Source organism: Merops nubicus, unplaced genomic scaffold, assembly GCF_000691845.1.
Source record: "Merops nubicus isolate BGI_N331 unplaced genomic scaffold, ASM69184v1 scaffold23004, whole genome shotgun sequence".
In the NCBI taxonomy this organism is placed as follows: Eukaryota; Metazoa; Chordata; class Aves; order Coraciiformes; family Meropidae; genus Merops; species Merops nubicus.
In genome coordinates, this window is record NW_008606539.1 from 8,241 (window position 1) to 28,607 (window position 20,367).

At 41.5% G+C, this 20,367-nt stretch overlaps 1 protein-coding gene across 1 annotated transcript; it reads left to right on the forward strand.

The window, feature by feature from the left end:
• Positions 1-8,275: 8,275 nt before the first annotated feature.
• Positions 8,276-19,570, forward strand: LOC103772362 (protein lin-54 homolog; the record flags this gene model as incomplete). The annotated part of the gene is made up of 3 exons (XM_008939692.1): positions 8,276-8,997; positions 16,414-16,534; positions 19,425-19,570. Coding segments are annotated over exons 1-3 (957 nt in total), but the record flags the coding sequence as incomplete, so codon positions are not given.
• Positions 19,571-20,367: the final 797 nt, after the last annotated feature.

Genomic DNA, 20,367 nt, shown 5'->3' on the forward strand with positions numbered 1-20,367 from the left:
GTGGCCAGCAGGTCGAGGGAGGTGATTCTCCCCCTCTACTCTGCTCTGGTGAGACCCCACCTGGAGTACTGCATCCAGTTCTGGAGCTCCCATTACAAGAGGGACGTGGACCTGCTGGAGCGTGTCCAGAGAAGGGCCACGAGAATGATCTGAGGGCTGGAGCAGCTCTCCTACGAGGACAGACTGAGAGAGTTGGGGCTGGTCAGTCTGGAGAAGAGAAGGCTCCGAGGGGACCTTATTGTGGCCTTCCAGTATCTTAGGGGGGCCTACCAGAAAGCTGGGGAGGGACTTTTTAGGATCTCAAGTAACAACAGAACTAGAGCGAGTGGGGCAAAGCTGGAAGTGGGCAGATTCAGGCTGGATGTGAGGAAGAAGTTCTTCCCCATGAGAGTGGTGAGGCCCTGGAATGGGTTGCCCAGGGAGGTGGTTGAGGTCCCATCCCTGGGGGTCTTTAAGGCCAGGCTGGATGAGGCTCTGGGCAGCCTGATCTAGTGGGAGGTGTCCCTGCTCATGGCAGAGGGGTTGGAACTGGGTGATCCTTGTGGTCCCTTCCAACCCTGACAGATTCTGATCTGTTTTAGCAGAGGACTTTGGAGCCCTAATGGCTCAATGGTTGGACTTGATGATCTTGTAGGTCCCTTCCAACCTAAAGGATTCTATGATTCTATGAAAATTACTGAAACAATTATGCAAAACAAGGGAAGGGTGAAGGCAAATGTTCTGATTTTTTGTTTCCATTTTATTTTTAGTTGGCTTGAAACTCTGCTTGAAAGTGCTTAGTTTTCTGTAACTGCAAACAATGTCCTAAATCACTACACAGAATGTTATTTCCAGTTCTTTCCTGGGAAGCTGATATTACTAAGGTGTGCTGTAAACAGGCAACGTTGAAGAGGTTAACTGTACCATGATCAAGCAACCTTCAATACTCCTTTTTTAGGAGGATATAGGGATGTGTATGGAATTTTTCTGTTTGACATCATGCATTGGTTGGTAATTGGAGCATAAACAGCTATCCTAACTACTTCTCTACTTCTGCCTTCTTAGCCTGGACCTGCCAGTCATTTGAAAAAATACATTTATAACATTCTTTCACAAGGCTGTTAGATCAGTGGGCAGTGTTCATCTATTAGTAATGCAATTGCTCTTCAGTGCACTCTGGAATTTACTTTGCAGCAGTGAGGATTAGACCCTTAAAGAGCACTAAGTAGTTCTTGAGAAGCAGATTTATCATCAGCTTATTGATCCTGGTCCATCTTCAAAATAACATGGAAGTCTTAAGTTTTTGGTTTGCTGGGAGCCACAAATAGCAAATGTTGAAAGTATCAACTGATTACTATGAGAGAGATAGATTACAGATATCTGGGCAAATTTGAAATGCAGACAGGGCTTGAAATTCAGACTACTGTTAGTAAAATTGTATGGGTTTGTTCCCAACTCAGTGGGCACTTAACTAGCCTGTGAGAGCTAGCTAGCAGCTGTGAGCCATGCTTGGAAAGTAGTTTGACCTTAAAGTAAGTGGTTTCGTTTTCTAGATACTAATGATTCTGGGCAAGTGTTTGGAGTTCTGTTGGGTATTTTTTTCAGTATCTCACAATGGCTAGAATGTTATTCCTTACTAGTCTTGTTTTGTAATTGATGGTACATCTGGACAATGTAATATTTTTGTGGTGAAAAGGGTGGTGTCTAGTCTGGAGTCATATACCTGAGTGTTTTAAAATGCTGGTTTTCTAGCAAACGATGCGCTCACGTGTAATGTAAGTCAACCGGTTACAATTGGTATGACATGGTGCTTTCATCAAAAAGTTAGCTGTGGCATTTTCCCTGTTTCTCTCTAGCTTCTATTTTGGCTGAAAGATTCTCTGATTCATGGGGATTTTTGGTTATGTACTGTATCTAAGGTCTTTGTTAGTTTCATTGTAAACAGTGCTTTTGTACTTAGTGTGTGTAATCTAATTTCTGTGGTAGCATGTTGTGATTCCTTGTATGTGAGAATAAATTTTGATGTGAAGAAAACAGCTACAGGTCACAGGATAGCTGAGTTGTCAAGTATGTTTGTAACAGTGGTGGTGGCGAAGGAAGAAGATGCAGTCATGTTGTGTGCAATGCTTCTAAAGCTTTGAGTGTGATCAGCTAAAGATTTTTGTGGTGAAGGCAGTGTATTTCATATCTGTAGGTTAGTGAAATATTTCTGTTTTGAGACAATAGGACAATAGCTTTGGAAAACTTAAAATATTTTTATTTACAGCACTTCTACAAAGAATATCTTCTGGGTGTTTCTTTTTTGTTTGGTCTTGTGTTTTAACTGTATTTGTCAATATTTTGTAGAGTCAGTGACAGCAGCATGGAGAGTGATATGAGGCCAGTAAGTAACCATGGTAATTTGGAACATGCAGGTAGTGGGCTTGTGTAGGGTGTAGCAGAATTAGGTTAAAACTTGCTTTTGTCTGTACTGTGATAAAACTTGCCCTTATTTACCCAAAATAAAGAAAACCACTTAACTCAATAGCCCGAGTGACTATTAAGTTTTTGTTTCAAGAGCTTAGTAACTCTTCTCTGATTGGATAATTGCAAGATGCTGCTTTTTTTTTAACCCTCCATCCCAAGAGCTGGAAGATTGGGAAGGGGACTGGGAGCAAGTGAATGAATTGCTACAGGAGTGTTCCCACTGGATCGTATTTGGATCTCTCTTTTGTGGCAATTTCTAACTGCTTGAGGCCTGGTAATTTTAAACTGGTTAATCTCCAAGTATTAAGGCTAAAAAAAATTGGATTTTTTTTTTTTTCAGGTCAGCAGCCTTCTAGAGTTTATATAGTGTCATTACTGGAGAGAGCAGATAGGCAGAAGCAGAAAAATTTGAAAAGCATCTAAGCACCTAAAGTCTGATTGCATGTAGCTGATAGCATCTCGTGCTTCTCAGATCAAGGATCTATTCTGTATTTCACCTACTTTCTCCATCTCTTGACTTTGATCTAATGAATGGATTTAGGAATTAGTTATGTTTTTAAACCTCTACTATTTAAAAGAAACATGATGAGTTTACAAATATAACTTCATACAAATATTTTTGAGTTTTAAAATCCTCAAATCTGTGCCATAGCCTGCTGACTGTCCCCTGCTTCACTGTATCTGAAAGACAATGGTGTTTTCACATTTTTGTCATGGCAAAGGAAATACCAAATGTTACCCCTTTTGTATTTGCTAACAGGTGATACTGTATTCTTTTGGGCCCCCCACACACACACATTTGTGTTTACAGTCCATTGTACTAGAAGTGAACAAGTGGACAACTTGTTAGGTTGTCCACTATTACTTTTCTGCCATTCTTCTGACTCTAGTTGCCAGCCTCATTCCCCCTTCCCTGGCTTAGTAAATTCCTTGAGAGGTACTGCAACTATTGGTGTTCTCCCTTACACTTAGCAACTTACTAGGCATATGCCTTGATTCTCTTAAAAGCTAATAATGTCTCTTAATTTTATTGATTTGTGGAAAATAATTGGCTTTTTGTGGCACCAAGGGTGTGTGAAAACACTCAAAACTGTATCCCTCAGGAATTCCCTCTTACATCACTCAAGAAGAAAATTGTAATATCAAATATATGGTCATATTCCTATCTTCTCATGTGTAGTGATGTAGTACCTATTTTTGCATATGCTAGCCACATGTGTGTGATTTGTCTCCTTAACAGTGACCCCAGTGGTGATCTCTTGAGGATAGTTTTTTTTCTTATTTATTTTATTTTTTTGGTAGTGTTTCATCATTCCCCTTTATACTTCTTTTTAAGGGTTATTGCAGTTCCTAGCTCAGGAAGTTGCCATTGCTGGCTCTTAGTAATGCTCTGTTTAAGTGCTTGCACCTACCCCGCCTTTAAAAAACTACTAGCTCCTCTGTCTGGCAAAGATACTTGGTTTCAGTTAGCATTTGCTTAGCAAGCAGCCACGGTTTTACTGACAAGGAGAATCCCTGCTGTTTTGGAAGCTGTGTTGGACTTAATGCATTTATGAAGCTTTTGATTTTGGGGTGGTTTTTTTTGCACACTTAGGCACTCATGCAAAAGCTCTAACTGATTTCCCTATTTGCTGGTTAAAGTGATACTTCAGGATTTAGTTTAGAATTAACACTGGCAATAATGCAGCTCTCACTAATTTCCTTAAACCTGTCAACTTATACCAGACTCTTGCTCTGGCCTGTGCTATGTACTGAGAAGAGAATGGAAAGGGGTCTGCTGTGGTCACAAATGGTGACAAGTCCCTTAGTCTGCTGCTTCATTGTGATGACCTTGCTGACATGCAGCACCATCCAAGGACATCCTGTAAAGTTGGTCTCAGCAGCTATATTTCTGAGTAATCTGAATTTCTGAACCATTTTCCGTGCAGTACATAGCCTTGCTGATGATTCTGTAACACATCCTCATGTAAGTGCTGCACTCAAACTGTTCTGGGCTGTGGACTGGAAGGTTATCTATTCTTAAATGGGGGTATTTCTGGAGATCTAATAAGATGCCACTAGCTACTCTAAAATACAGGCATTGTTATATCTTGCATTTTGTTTACTTGTTTGCAGATCAACGTGCTTTATTCTATTGATTATTTTACATGCTTTATCAACAAAGCTGTTGATATATCCAATCTCAACATGTTAACAGTATTAGTTTCTTAAAGATTCTGCACTGATGTACTCGTGACAGAAAAGGAAAAATTAGATCAAATTTCACAGGTACCTGTCTTACACCATTCTGTATTTTTTCAAACAGTTATGATGTTATTTATCTTCTCACTTATACTCTTTACCCTTTATGACATATATATGTATATATATATCTTGTTTGTGAGCATCAAGTATGAAGACCTGTGCTATGGGTAAGATAGAGGTGGTTCACTCAAGCCAACCCTTTGTTCTTGTCCTCTGGACAGTACTCCTTTTTCAAAGCTGTTGCTCCAGGATTTTGATGACAACATGCTTTAGTTCGTAATATTTTTATATATGTGTTTGTCTGGTTGGGTGTCCTGAGCTATGCTGGCAGAGTCTTTTCTAAACAAATATTCTTTACATTATTTTTTTCTTGAACTTTTAATTTAGTTGTATGGCCATTATTTTGTAGGCTAAAATGATATATTTGGTATCTGATCCTAGAAATTTTTGTGGAGTTCCCCCATTTGTTAGTGTGCTTGTCCACTTCCTTGGCTTAGATTTTCTTCAGGTTTTGAGCTAAATAAGTGTAAACACTTGATGATGCATCTTTTGTGAGGATTGTAGTTAGAACTCTTGCATTATCAAGTGACCTAAAGCATAACTGTTGAAGCAAAGTAAACTTTCAAGTCTTAAGTAGTTGAAATAATAGTTAAACTAGTTAAAATGTGCATTGTCTTGAAGATCTAAAAGCTGTTAGAATCATAAGATACTGGCACGCTTTTACTGTCGGAAATCACTTTAGCAGAGGAGCTGGAGGAATGGAAACAATGTGTGTTTGGTCTAAAAGCATTAGGAAAAAATAAACAGCAGGACTGTTGAGAAACCCTGGCTGAATACCCAGAAGTAAAATCTGCCGGGGTGTTGTTGAAGCTGCCTTTGAGGACAGCAGCCTCTCATATAGGTAAGATGAGATTTTTTTTTTTGTTGCATGAAATAACAGTTGGACTTCATGATCTTGAGGGTCACTTCCAAACAGAATGATTCTATGATTTCATGTATCTATTTCAGTGATATCCAATAAGCAATGAAGAAATAGAACAAGTGTGTTGTATTGTGTTTCTTTTCTTGCTGTTGGTGACACTAGCCTGAATACGTTAATGGAAGCCAACTGTAAAATTGAGACCTAATAACTGTAAAATCTTCCAGTGTGATGGCCATAAGCTGTTAATCCAGTGACCATGTGTAATGTTTCTTTTCTTTTAAATTGGCAGTTCCTAGTTCCAGACTTGATGTAATGTATTTCTTTTCCTTCTGCATTCTGACTTGCAAGTGGTTTGTTTGAAGTCAGAATGCTGTTTAAAGCTCTGACTCTATGCATTTTAATATAAACATCTTTCAACTAGCTATGGGTATTTAATAACCATTTAACCATGTAACATAACCAAATGGTAAGAATGAAGAATATAAATAACTGTATAACAACTAAAATATATCTGTAAATACTTTATGGTCATACTTTTAGGGAATAACGTACGAGTGCAAATAAAAAGCAAGTGATTTAAAATTGTTTGTCATTACTGAATCTGATGGGTTTTCCACTGTCTGATTGAGAAGATTCCCTTTTTCAAACATAGAAGCAAACATCATTTTGATTGCTGTTGATCCTAGGAGTCTAACGTTTGGACTGAAGCCCCTTGTGCTGGTCAGTATAAGACAGGATAATGGGTTTGTTTAGTTGTTTTTCTGTCTGCAATAGTTTGAAGTTGTAAGATGTAAGGTGCAAGCCCACACAGGTTAATGAGGAGCTGATAAAGCAACATCACTCAGGAGGAGAGCTAGTGGCCTTAACATAGGCTGAGACAGTCAGCTTTTTCTTGTATGTGTTTGTGTTTAATCTCATACACAGTTAATCAATTTGACTTTTGAGACAGCATCACAACACTATTACTAATGTGTCCTTAGATGGAAGATGTTTTGTCTAGTGCTAGTTACCAGGCCTGGCACCACAGCAAGCTGCACTGGCATTACTTTGGGACAAATGCTTTCCAAAGGAGGTATTTGTGACAGTGACCTAACTTTGTACCTGTAAGTGGTTGCCAGTAAGTGAGCTGTGTGTGAGTCTGACCGTTGGTCATCTGAACAAGGTCTTTCACAGCTTGGGGCCTCTTGAGTGTCATGGTAGTTTGGTTTGGCTTGTACTCTGGAGGTGCAGGGAATTGGAATGGCACCCTTCGTGAGCAGGAAGGCCACGGACTGCTCCAGCACAGCTTCCTGAGCTTGGCATGGGAACTAGGTAGATGATATCAGGGATTTCTTCCGCAGCCTCGTGCCTTTGGATGAAACAGAGCTGTTCTGTACTTAGCTGCTCTGCAAAAGGGAACCACAGTGACTCCAGAGGAACCAATGTCACCTCAGCATTTGGTCTGTATTTTTAATGGCACAGTTCTTTAATTCTGAATGTTGCTTAGTATGAATAACTTAGCTCTGTTCTTCTGAGCAAGTAGGAAACTGAATTTGCAAGTTGTCTTTAGCTTGTGATGAGTACTGAAGAGTGTGTGTGCATACCCACACAGTGTGCTCACCTCTCCATTGCCCAGACATGCTCATGGGATCAGCAAGTGGGGAAAATGCCTTATTAAGCTGATCTCTTTTCAGCTTTTGACAGTGATACAGTTTCAGTAGGAATGGTCAATTTGACTATTTCCTCCAATGTCTTTAAGATTTCTCAAGTGGGAAGTGACTCTGGCTTAGAATCTCACTGTAATAAGAATGACCAATTTGTGTTAAAAAAACTAGTAGCTTAAAAAAAAAAAAATGTTCTCTTTCAGATGAGGGATTCCTTGTTTTGTCTTTAGAGCATGTTTGAAATTAATAATGACTTTGGGCATTATATTTTCTTATGAGTATTGAAGGAAAAAAATACTGAGCTGCTTTTTTCATGGTTGGCATAGAGGAATTATCTCTTCATCTTGGAAGGGCATCTTTGGCTTGGTCTTGGCATGGGCAGGATCTTGTAGGGTTGTTAAAGCCCATCATTGGAGAGGAGTTTGTTTTTCTGAGGTTTCCAAAATGATGATTTGGCAAAAATGAACCCCTGATACATCTGGTATGGATAACAAGTCTCCTGAGGCAAGATAGCTTGCTAATCAGTGTTGACATATATGAGAAAAGTCATTACCATCTGTTGAACTTTAAAGCAATTTAACTCTTGTGTTACATTTCAGTAAGCTCAAATGTCAGTGAACAAGGTGCATGTATCTTGGGAGGGAAACTTCACTTCTTTGTGGACTATGTTATCAAGATTAGACTGGTAGTCCACAGCAAGTCAGTGCCTTGATTGGACTTCAGTGGATGATGTTGAAGAGGTTTGATATAAATTCTTACAGAGAGTAAATTATTTTATGTTTTTACGTTTTATTTTAGTATTTTATGTTTTGATAATAGGTGTTTTTCATTATGTCTCTCCTGTGCATGAATCATAGAACAATGTGAGCATACGAACAGTATCTTAGAACATATGAACAATAACTTCAGTCTGAAAAAAAATCTGCTACTGTATTTTTTTTCTTTGGTAATATTATTTATAAAGCTTTGAAAATGTATGTTTTCTGGAAGCCAATAACTTTTTAAAATATTATTGCAGTACCTGCCCCGGTCATCACTGCCACAGCTGCTAAAATGGAGGTGGTTTCAGCAGAAGTCAACAGCTTGCTCCCTGAGGAAATAATGGACACGGGTATAACTCTGGTGGAAGATGACAGCATCGAGGCAGTTATTGTGTCATCACCAATGGAAGATTCTATTCCCATGGAAACAGAGCTGGAAGAAATGGTGAACATAAGGTCCACGAGTGACTCCTCAGTTACAACTACAGCCACAGTCACCACAGAGTCAGTTACTGCACCCAGCAATCACTCAGACGATGCGACAGTGAACACCACAACCCCAAAACCTGACGTGAATGCGGTAGCGAAGTCCGCCTTTCCCAGCGGCCTCCATAAACTCGGTGCTCAGACCCCCGTCACTATATCAGCCAATCAAATTATTCTGAACAAGACCGCTGATATCAAGATAGGCAACCAGAGTATTAAACCGGATGGGCAAAAGCTGATTTTAACAACTTTGGGCAAGTCTGGCCAACCTATTGTCTTGGCATTACCCCACAGCCAGATCCCGCAGGCGCAGAAGGCCGCGTCCCAGGCCCAGAGCGCAGAGTCCAAGGTACAAGGCCAGCAGATCAAAGTTGTCATTGGAGGTCGGTCAGAAGTGAAGCCTGTTGGCGTCTCAGCCTTGGCCCAAGGAAACCAGCTGGTGAGCGCTGCGGCCCAGCCCTCTGTCCTGCAGACCCAGCAGCTGAAAACCGTGCAGGTAAAGGGGGTCACGCCGTCCCTTCCCGCCGCCGCGCGGGTGCGTTCGGCCTGGGCCGTGCTCCTCGTCCCAGGGAACGCCACGGCCCGTCACAGCTCACGCTGCCACCTGTGGGTGCACTTAGCATTTCATGCCCTTTATCTCTAGCTGTTGTCTAGAAACTTAGAACTTGCCTCAGAGAAAGTGACCTCTTAAAACTCAGTACATTAAAGATCATTTTCCTATTATTTTCGTTTTATAAAAATAAATTGTACATGCTTTTAGGAAGACTAAATTCAACTCTATTGAGAGAACTCTTGTTATTTATTCAAACTATATGCTGCTTTACTCCTTTATGAAAGAGTAGCTTCTGCCTGTTACACCTTATATATTTAAATAAAGTCTCTGGGGGAAAAAAAAATCCAGTATTTGAAAAAGGACAGAAAAGTATATCTTACCTACCTCAAATCTAGTTAAACTTGCAAATAGATACCAATAGACTAGACACTCTCATAAGCTGGACACTTCAAGGGCTTGTTCCTGATCTCTGGCATGGATCTTGAGATCTTTGAAACCACAGAGAATCTCCTGGGATCTGAAAACATTTTGGTAAGACTTGGGTTATGACCCAGAGCGTCTTATTTTCATCTAGTATATGGCAGAACTAAATGTGAGTGACTTTGCTCTATTTGGCAGTGAGGCAGAAATAAGACCTCAAAAAAGTGAAGAAAAAGTAGAACTCAATGCATGTTATGATGGAAAAACATTTATTTTACAGTCTAAATTAAATGAGATATTCAACACTTCAGTATACTAATAAAAACTGATTTGCTGCACATGAAAAATGACAAACTTTTAAGCGTATTATTAAAGTGTGTTATTCATCAAGGACTATTTCATGGCAAGCAAACGTAAGCAAGTCTCAAGATGGTTTGTTTTAAAGCTGCAGGTGATACTTGCACTTGTTCCTGCTTTCTCATTTTTTGTTGCTATTTCATACCCATGGAAAACATTTTTAATAATGACTGCTTAAAACACCCCAATTTTCTTAAGTGGCTTTTGGTTTTGTACCTTGATCACTAATTGTATATTTGTTATTGTAGCTTTCAAAAAAGCTGCTCTTGACTCAACATGGGAACATTTAAGAGTGGACCAGTTCCTGTTACTTGGCTTCACTTACTACCAAGTGACAGAGGAAACTGAGGAGAGTGACTTAGCTGTGATGTGCTTTTGCTTGTATGAGGTGACCTATGCCATCAGTGGCTGAATTACAGTGACTTGGTGATTGACATCAGCTAGTTGTCAATGGCAGTTCTACAGGTTCCTTAATAGAAGCTGTTATAAATGGCTTTTCATCCATTTGTAAATCTAGTTACTTGTAGTTTGAGTAAATTTGGTTTGTTGTGGTATCTTTATCTCGAACCTTTGCTTCCATTTGCAAAACAGATTGATTTGTTAACACCGGTGTTATCACAGAATTATATCATAGAATGGTTTGTGTTCAAAGGGTCCTCTTTTTCCAACCTCCCTGCTATAGGCAAGAACACCTTCTACTTGACCAAGTTATGCAAAGTCCCATCTGACCTCAAGCCTCACAATAAATTTCTTCCTAATATCTAACCTAAATCTACCCTCTTCCAGTTTGAAACTTACCCCATATTCTATCACTACAGTCCTGATAAGGAGTCCCTCCCCATCTTTCTCACAGGTCCCCTTTAGGTGCTGGAAGGCCTTCTCTTCTCCAGGCTGAACAACCCCAGCTCTCTCAGGCTGTCCTCACAGGGGAGGTGCCCCAGCACCCTGATCCTCCTCCTGGCCCTCTGGACCTCCTTGAACAGCTCCATAGGAGCCCCAGAGCAGAACACAGTATTCCAGATGGGGTCTCATGAGCGCAGAGTAGAAGGGCAGGATCACCTGCTTCAACCTGCTGGCCATACTTCTTTTGATGCAGCCTAGGATGGGAATTTTTTTTCTGGGCTGCAAGCACACATTGCTGGTTCATATTTGGTTTTTCATCCACTGGTTATCCCTAAGTCGTTCTCCAAAGGGCTGCTCTCAATCCACTTATCACCCAGCCTCTATTTGTGCTTGGGTTTGCCCTCACCCATGTGCAGGGCTGTGCACTTGGCCTTGTTGACTTTCATGAGGTTTGCACAGGCCCACCTCTCAAGCCTGTCACTGTCTCTGGATGGCCTCCCTTCCCTCCAGTGTGTCAGCTGCACCACACAGCTTGGTCCTGTCAGCAAACTTGCTGAGGGTGTGCTCAATCCCACTGTCCCTGTTGCTCTTCTGCTGACCGCTTGCCCGACTAAGAAGGGTAGTGTCATCAGCAGGCAAAGCAGCAGCCAAGGCCCTCAGCCCGCCCCCCACTCTTCAGTCACAGACCAGCGCCCCAAGGCGCCGGAACCCTGGGGTGAGGAGCTCAGTCCAGTTCACTCACAGCACAGGCTGTGCAGAAGGGAGCGAGCTGACTCCGGAACCATGCCAGGGTAGATGGAAGGACCCAGGTGACTGGTCTTGCCTCTCTGTCCTGGGAGCTCCACTTGCTATGAAGAGCCAGGGAAGCCCTTTCAGTAGCCAGAACCCCACACAGCACATGCACTGTGTGGGCAGGCCACCCAAGTGCACTGCAGGCAGAGTCAGTTCTTATAGAGGTGGATTCTTGCCCTGCCTCCAAGTTAATGTGGAAGATGGGGCACCTGGTGGTATCTCCTAATTGGTTTGCACCCAAGGCTGGCCATACCTTGTGTGAAAAGCAATCAGGAGGGCCCTGGTTGTGGCATCATCCATATGCCAGCTCTTGCTCAGGGCTGGGAGTTTAACCCCAGCACTTCAGTTGCTGACAAAGGTTTTAAGCAGCACTGGTCCCATTACCAACCCCTGAGGAATGCCACTTGTCACTGATCTCCACTTGGACATCAAGCCATTGACTGCAACTCCTACCTTGTGTGAAAAGCAATCAGGAGGGCCCTGGTTGTGGCATCATCCATATGCCAGCTCTTGCTCAGGGCTGGGAGTTTAACCCCAGCACTTCAGTTGCTGACAAAGGTTTTAAGCAGCACTGGTCCCATTACCAACCCCTGAGGAATGCCACTTGTCACTGATCTCCACTTGGACATCAAGCCATTGACTGCAACTCCAAGTATGACCATTCAGCCAGTTCCTTTTCCACTGAGTGATCCATGTGTTTGTTTGAATCCATGTTTTTCCAGTTTGGAGACAAGAATGGGTGGGACAACGTCATATGCTTTGCACCAGACCAGGGAGATTACATTAGTTGCTCTTCTTGTATCCACCAGTGCTGTAACCCTGTCATAGAAGGGTACTAAATTTATCAGGCATGATTTGCCCATAGTGAAGCCATGTTGGCTGTCCCAAATCACCTCCTTATTTTCCATGTGCCTTAGCATAGATTCCAGGACGCTCTGCTCTATGATCTTGCTGGACACAGAGATGAGACTGGCTGGCCTGTAGTTCCCTGGATCTTCCTTTTTTTCCCTTTTTAAAAATGGGGGTTATGTTTCACTTTTTGCTGTAAGGAGAGGAGTAAGTAGAAATTAAAAGCAAGAAGGCTCTGTTCTATTGGTTCTAAGTACATGATACTGCAGGGAAGATGATTACATTAGCATTTCTCAGACAGTGCTTTTCCATGTAGGAAATTACTGAAGTCTCAGAGGGTTATGTGATGCTAGGTGAGAGATTCCTGGTCTACCCTATCATGAATGACAAGGGAGGTAACCCACACTTTGAGTCCCTGGCTTAGAAAATGAAATCCTGCATTTACCTCATCATCCTGAAGAAGCCTCAACCTTCCATTGGGTGGAAAAGGAAGCTGTGAATGCCTCCCTGCCCCCAAGGTTGTTGTGTAACACGTCTCCTGTGGCTTTGTGAATCAGGTATTTCAGATGCAAGGCAGCACATGAGTTTGACTCGGTGCTTACAAGTGAATTGTAAAAGATGACAAAGAGCTCTCTTTGGTTCTCCTTACGTCCTCACTGTTGTAGGGGTTTTGCAGGTCGTTAGAGAAACTAAGTTAGCCTTGCTGTAATCCCAGTGTGACATGATTGGACATCTCAGTACATGAGAAAAGGCATAATTGATAGACCTGAGCAAAATGTTACTTGGAATCTGGATCCACCTCTGATTATGATTTTAGAAGTATGAAGCTTTGAGGTGTAAAATGTGGCAGGACAATAGACTTCATCTGTATCCAGAGGTTTATTACTGCCCCTTGGCAGCTTGTCCTGATTTAGCTGAAACCACTACCCTTGATGTGGACAAAACTAGTGGGCAAGCACATGTATTTTCAGCCTGTGTCTCCTGCCTGGGTACAGACTTAAAAACGGTGTGCTTGCTGGTGCACTATTTCAGTCCAAGCACATTAAGCAGGAGTTTGGTCTTGCAGCTGACTCAACCAGACGTCCAGACCCATCACCACTGCTGTCACTAAGCTAGTCTAACTTGAATTTGTCTTGATGTGGTAAACTGGCTCTGCCTTTCAGCAATTAAACCTATGTGCCCATATCATTATTGCTACCGTGGCAAGACAACTGCTAAGCCATCATTGTGGCTTCTCTTCATGGAAAAATGACCTTGAGCACTCCCTAACCTCAGACCAAACTTCCACTCCCAGCTCAGCTTTTTCATCTTCTCTAAAGTACACTGTTCTCTTCCATTTCTCAAGTGCCTGATTTTTCATATTATGCCAAACATAAATTACATTGGGTGTGGCTACATGGACAGGCTCCCATGAGGTCATCTAGGGAATGGATTTATAGTTTGTTAGCTCTTTTGTAGTAGCTGACTATATGGTTCTTTAATGCAGCAGTAAATGAGTGTGCCTTTTTCTGTATGAATGCAACACAGTTTGACAGCTGAAAACAAAGAAATAGACTATTTCTTTGAAATATTTGAAAGAAATAGAATAGCCACAGAAACTTGCTATTTCATCTTGTATAGTGGAGAGTGCTTAGGAAGACACAAATTGACCATTTAAATAAAGATGCTTGCAGGTAAATCTCTTATGTAGAGGGAAGAAGGTTAGTGTGTGCTTCTAAATATAATAATTTTCTTATGGAAGAGCTTGTTGTCCCAGGAAGTATTTTTGCAGTCTGATCCAGAATAACTTGCAGAGAGGATGCTCAGCTTACGTGGGCAGAGGAATAATCTTCAGCTTTCTGTGATAAATACAGGCAGTGGCAGAGGGCTCCAGAGAACTTGCTCTTTCTGAAGCATCCAAGGGGCAGTCTGTCATCTTGATTATTTCCTCTGGCTTCTCTGCTGAAATGGGTAGTGAGTTGCCCACTGGTGCCTCGAAGGCCCTCACGGGTGGCTGGGGTTATCAGCTCCAGGGGCAAAAACCTCAGAGCGGCTCACTTGGCAGCAAGTAGGGGCAGGAGCGTACTTGAGGATCAAGGGCTGTTCCTCACCTATAACCAGTCATGTTTGAGTTTTGCCATCTTTCCTAAGCCCTAAGGGGACTCACTTGTTTGTTAGACATTCTTTGTAAACAAACAGCTCACCCAAAATGCAGGGGGCAATTTATCTGAGGAGGGTATTGCTAGTTGAGTCTGGGAACTAGGGCTACTTGTGTTGACCAGCTATTGTTTTGGGATGTTTACATTTTTTCTAAAGTACCTCATGTTAACGAGTCGCTGGTATTCATCTAAGTTATTCAGGCACATTTATTGGCTGTTACTGGGAAAGGACTGCTGTTGTCCAGAGCTGGCTGCTCCTGCTGGATGTTGATCAAGTTCTGAGCCAGGCTTCATCCCTTTAGAGAGTAAAAGCAGTTAACAGCTGAGTTACAGTAGTACCTTACAGCAGGGTAAGATTAATTTTAGCAGAATGGAAATCACAAATCAGGCAGATGAAATGTGGGGAACTTACCAAAAATTAAAATGTGTGCAAATTTACAGAAAAGTTACTGATAAAATGCATGCTCATCTGTCAACTGTGTATGTGCTAAGAGAGCTGAATCCTTGAAACGTTAAGGCAGCTGTGAGTTAGGAGGGCTTCAGTATCATAGCAGAGGGGAGCTCTGGCTTCCCCAGCCATGCCATGACTGTGCTGTTGGGAGCTACAGCCTCATGCATGCCTTTTGCAGGGCACCTGGGGAATTTGTTTTGTCCTACTGAATACTTCAAATGTTTTGTTCTACTGTAAAGGAGGTGTTTTCAGTCAGCAAATTATATAAATATGGTTTTGTGTAGGAAAACATAACATCCAGCCTACTCAATTGCTTTGTTTAAGTATTCACAACTTCCTCAGGTTGTTAAAAGGAGCTGTCATCTCTGTGTCTTTGCGTGTCAGTGAGATTCCTGCAGTCAGCTACTTGAGGAATAAAAGCAGTTCTGTGCCTTTGAGAGGTGGCTCCCCACCGGAATGCCAGTGTGGTGCCTCCGATACTGCTGGAGTCGGCAGGTGCTGCCCATGGGGTGCAACTGGGATTGTGTGGGGAGGAGAGGCAGTATGGGCCTGGCCTGTGGGGTGGATAGATGTAAGGGGTTGAGTAATTCCTTCCAGCGTGCTCACTTGAACTCAGGAAAGATCCTAGCAATGGTCTGGAACTGCAGGCAGCCTCTGCACTCAACGGTTTAGAATAGTATTTGGAAGGTGTCAATCTCTTAATCAAACTATTCACCAGCTGGATGCCAGTATATAGAAACTATTAGGATAAAGCATCTGGTAGTTAACTTCTGTCAGTGTGGAAAAGGGGAAGAAGTTTTGTTTAAGACTGTAAATCCCTGCTTATAAAGGTTTCAAGTTGAAGTGATCTGTCTCATTGAATTTCACATACATGTTACTGGTCCAGCTATGTTTCAGGAGACTGGATCACCCTTGTGTCTGGATGTAGCCAACTGATTTGTTCTTGGCTAGTGAGCACCCAAAACTTTCAGGCTCTGGTGATCCACCACACTTTTCAGGAACTGTTACAGAAGGCTGTTTCTGCATTTTCAGGATGAAAGTATGCTACTGTCAGAATAGGTCGAGAGATGTTTCAGGGCAGTATCTGTCATAGTTAAATCACTCGAGGAACAAGTGTTGTCCTTGTTGGCTGGAAAAAAAACCTCTCTTTTTAAAAGCTTCAAATACTGAGAGTTGTACATTTAATTATAACATTTTTATATAGACCAATGGCATGTAAGAAGTAATTACAGTGCTTTGAATATGAAGTATGTTTGCATAGAGAGATAGCTTACAAAAAAGCTGTTATGGATTTGCCTATCCTGCTTTGCTGGCTAGTTTTCTGAAGTGGCATGGATGATATCCTAGTTCTCTCCATAGTGAGAAACTGAGGTGAAATGCGAGATAAGCAATTATCTTTCTAGTTACATGTGCAAGTATTGCCCTTTTTATTTTCTAATGTACTTAACAATACAGTAATATAGATTAAAAATGCTCATTACTTTAGATCATCTTTCCTCCATCTTTCAGATTGCGAAGAAGACCCGAACCCCAACTTCTGGCCCAGTGATCACCAAGCTGATCTTTGCAAAACCAATCAATAGCAAAGCTGTCACAGGGCAGACCACTCAAGTGTCACCAGTCATTGCAGGTTGTACTACTTTGATTTGGTTTGCTTTACCATTTTTTAAAGGCTGTTCAAAGAGATTGTGATTGCAGAAATTTTCTTCTGTGCTGATGATTTTACTGTAGTTTCTGTTGAAGTACCTCAAGCAAGCGAAAAAAAAAAAAATCAGATAATATTGTTGGTAGAAGAGATAAATGGGGTTGTTGGTACCTTTACACTTCACTCATTTAGAATTATCTTTGTAATTAAGGAGTTTGATCATTTTGGTTTTACAGTAAGATGATCTTCTTCCTGGATTTTGGGGAGAAGAAAAAATACCTCACAGACAGAGGAAATGCTATTTGATAAACAGAAAGCATTTGTAGATACATAGTATAAATACACAGGGGGGAAAGGAGACATGCTATTGTATTAACTTGAATGTGCTTATGGTAGGACTTAAATGTAACACATGCAGGAAAAATGAGTTCAAAAAGTGACTAAAGCGATGTTTTTGTAGAGTTGCTTACCTGCTTCAGAAACAAGCATCATAGCAGAGTCTAAGTAATTACAGCAAATAAGAAATGGTTTGTCTCTTGGAAAACCAATCTGTTTGTGTCCTTTAAAAAAAATAAGGAAGAAAACCCACAGTGTATTCATTTGTTTATTATGATAGTGGGACTGATGTGTCCCTTGCTAAATACACCATTGCATGTATGCAAGTAACATCTGACACGTGTAAATTATCTCAAAAGGACAAATATAGGAAGCCAGAGTCTTCTTCAGAGCTTTGAAGGATGTCTTCAGCTGCTTCCAGATTGACCAACCCAAGTAGGCCTGAAATCTTTTCCACATATTTAAACAAATTTGTGAAGTCTTTACAAACCTGAGACTTGAGATGGTTTTAAAAAGAATGCAGCTGTATTCAGACCTTTGATAGATACAAGTGAATGGCACAGCACTGGAACATATTCTTTTCCTTGAGTTGTCAGACTGCTTGCACCCTGAAGCCTGGCTTGAGTTTCAGGCGAAAGAGGGATTCCCCATCTCACTCCCTAGTTTTTCTCCTTTCAAACAATTCCCAACCAAAAGTACAGACCTGTAAATAAGAAGATTTCTTTACTGTATTTATAAATATTGAAATGAAGCTGCTTGTGTGCTTAAAAACAAACGAACAAAGAGAAAAAACAAACAAAGCCCAAACAAACAAAAGCCTGACCCAAAAACATTAAAAACCCCAAGCCACTTCAAGCTGCATTACATTTTCATCTGGCAATACATGAACACTGGTAAACAATAAGGAACCACAACAAAAATAATACGAAGAGCATGTTTTTAAGTTTGCTGCCTCAGGAATGAAGGGAAATGTCCAAACCAAAACATACTTACATAATATTGACAAGCAGATAAGTTACAAAGTAAACAAACTTCCAGCTTTTAACTCAATATGTCAGAAAATTAAGAGTACCCATCCCTGAGCCTGTGAAAGTAGCATCACTGGGAAGAGAAGATGCTTCTCTTATTGAGAGGGAGATCTAACATCTGTCTTTCCTCACACCATCCCAAACAGCCAGCACAGCGTGCCAGCTTTGAGAGGTTGGCATCATTTTGGGGAAGGCGCAACGTTTGTATGTTGTGTTTTGATTAGGTATGCATGTTTTTGCAACTCTGATAAATATTTTTAAGTGCCTGAGAATTTCTGCAACCTGAGGTAGAAGCTGTAAATTTGAAAGACTTGTCAATATAAGCTGCCAGATTCTGTTTAGGAAGCAGGTGCCAAAGGGTGCAGAGGGGATATAGTGAGAAAGGGAAAGCTGCCACCAGGATAAAACAATCTCAAAAGCATTGAATACTGGACGTGGTAAAATTCCCACAGACTCAGGCATTTTCAGGTTGCACAGGGCTTTAGCAGCAGCTGGCAGCTGTTGGCAGCATTACTTAGGCTGCACAGAGTGAAGGTTATTTTAGAGCACATAGACCTAAGAGGAAGGCAGCTTTCCACGAGGATGGTGCTTTTTCTTGTTCATTCCACTTGACTTAATTGTCATGCCACTGGTTGGTTTTGGATGGCAGTTACACTGGCGTTTGCTTGCGTGTCCCTTAGTTTGATAGATGTAGTACAAGAGAATGGATGGCAGAGAGCTGTGCCAGAGGCGAGTCCAAGTGAAAACGCAGCAGAGGAAAGCTCAGTAGTCAGGTACTTGTTGGAAAGAAACTCAGAAGTATATAAAAAAGAAAATAATCTGTTTTCCACTCTGGGAATTTTGCAGTATTCCTGAAACTGATTTCATGATCTGGAGCTGTTGGTTTTGATGTTTAACCTTTTATTCCATTGTAAAAAGCAGATAGTTTGTAGAGTTACACCACCACCCGTATTTTCACAAGAGTGTCGTCGTATATTTAGTTAGGCAGTGAAAAAAACCAACCACCAACATGGAGAAGAAAACAAACCTTAGAGTTGAGCATAGACCTACCAAACATCTTTTTCTTGGTCGCTGTAACACAGCTCATTTCTAATGGCTGAGGTTTTAAAAGGAAGTGGCCCCCACTCAAATGCTCATTTTCCCTGCACATTGGCAGCAGCCCGGGGCCGTCCTAGGAGGCTGCCAGATGGCTAGAGGTGTGCAGCACAGGTGTATCAGAGGACTGCATGCCTCAGGATGCTCTCCTGGCTTTAAAGAATTTTCACCTGAATGTCACGGAAAGCTCAATGGATATTTTTGGCTTTTTAAGTCCAAGTAAACTTTATTTGCAATAATACCAGTTATTTTCTTCTTTGTTGCTAAATCTAACTTAAAGAATGCCAGTGTCCTTCCTACCAGGTAGTACACTCTCAGAAGTAGCAATCAATTGCATGATAAGCAGAGAAAAATTTGCTTTAAAAGTTCATGTGATAAGGGATAACAAGAGCTGATGGTCTCTCCATTGTTTACAGGTAGGGTTCTTACTCAGTCTGCCCCAGGAACACCACCAAAGACAATAACCATCTCCGAGAGCGGAGTCATCGGGTCGTCGCTGACGACCACAGCGCAGCAGACGCCGAATAAGATCGCGATCTCACCACTCAAGTCCCCTAGTAAGGTAAGGACCTGGTTCTCTCTGCAGCTTCCTGTCCCTCCTGCACAGTGGTCTGAATGGAGCTCTCTGTGTCTTTGCTACAAGCTGTTTGTTTATTGTCCCGCCACTCCTTAGACTCCTTTACTCATCGTGATGCTCTGTGGTAATCACCTAAGCAAGATTTCTTGAATTTGGCTTCCTTACTGTGGTTTTAAGTGAAAACGCATTGCTGCATTAGTTTCCTATTCCTGCCATTTTTTGCCATTCCCTAGGCATCCATTCCAAGAGCAGCCATTCTCTCTTAGCCAAGTGCTCAAACAGTATTTTTTTTGATGGCAGTCTAAGAGAAGACCTCAGTGATATTAATAGGTCAGCACTTATTAACAGTTATGTGCTACCACATAGATAATTTAGTCTTCCCTAATCATATGTGAAGTAAATGAGTTTTGCCACTGTCCTTGCCAAATACAGAGCTGGAGACAGGCACAGGTGGGCAACAGATAGAAAAGGTAACTCATCCATCGTACGCCGTGTTACAGATGGGTGTCACAGTGACGTTTGCATTTTAGACTTGATAAAATTGTCTTGAGAAGGAATATTGCTAGGGAAAGGAAGAGTTGGAGGAAGGGCAACATGCAAGCTAAATATCATGTATAAAAACTAGCATCAGCTTCAAGAAGTTTGGTTGTGCTTTAGCTATATAATGTTATACAAACAGAGTGAAAGAGTTGTGTTTGATTGTTACTAGTGAGGGAAGCAACAAGAGGAAGTAAAAATATCTAGCATCAAAATTAACATAGAATCATAGAATCACTGTGGTT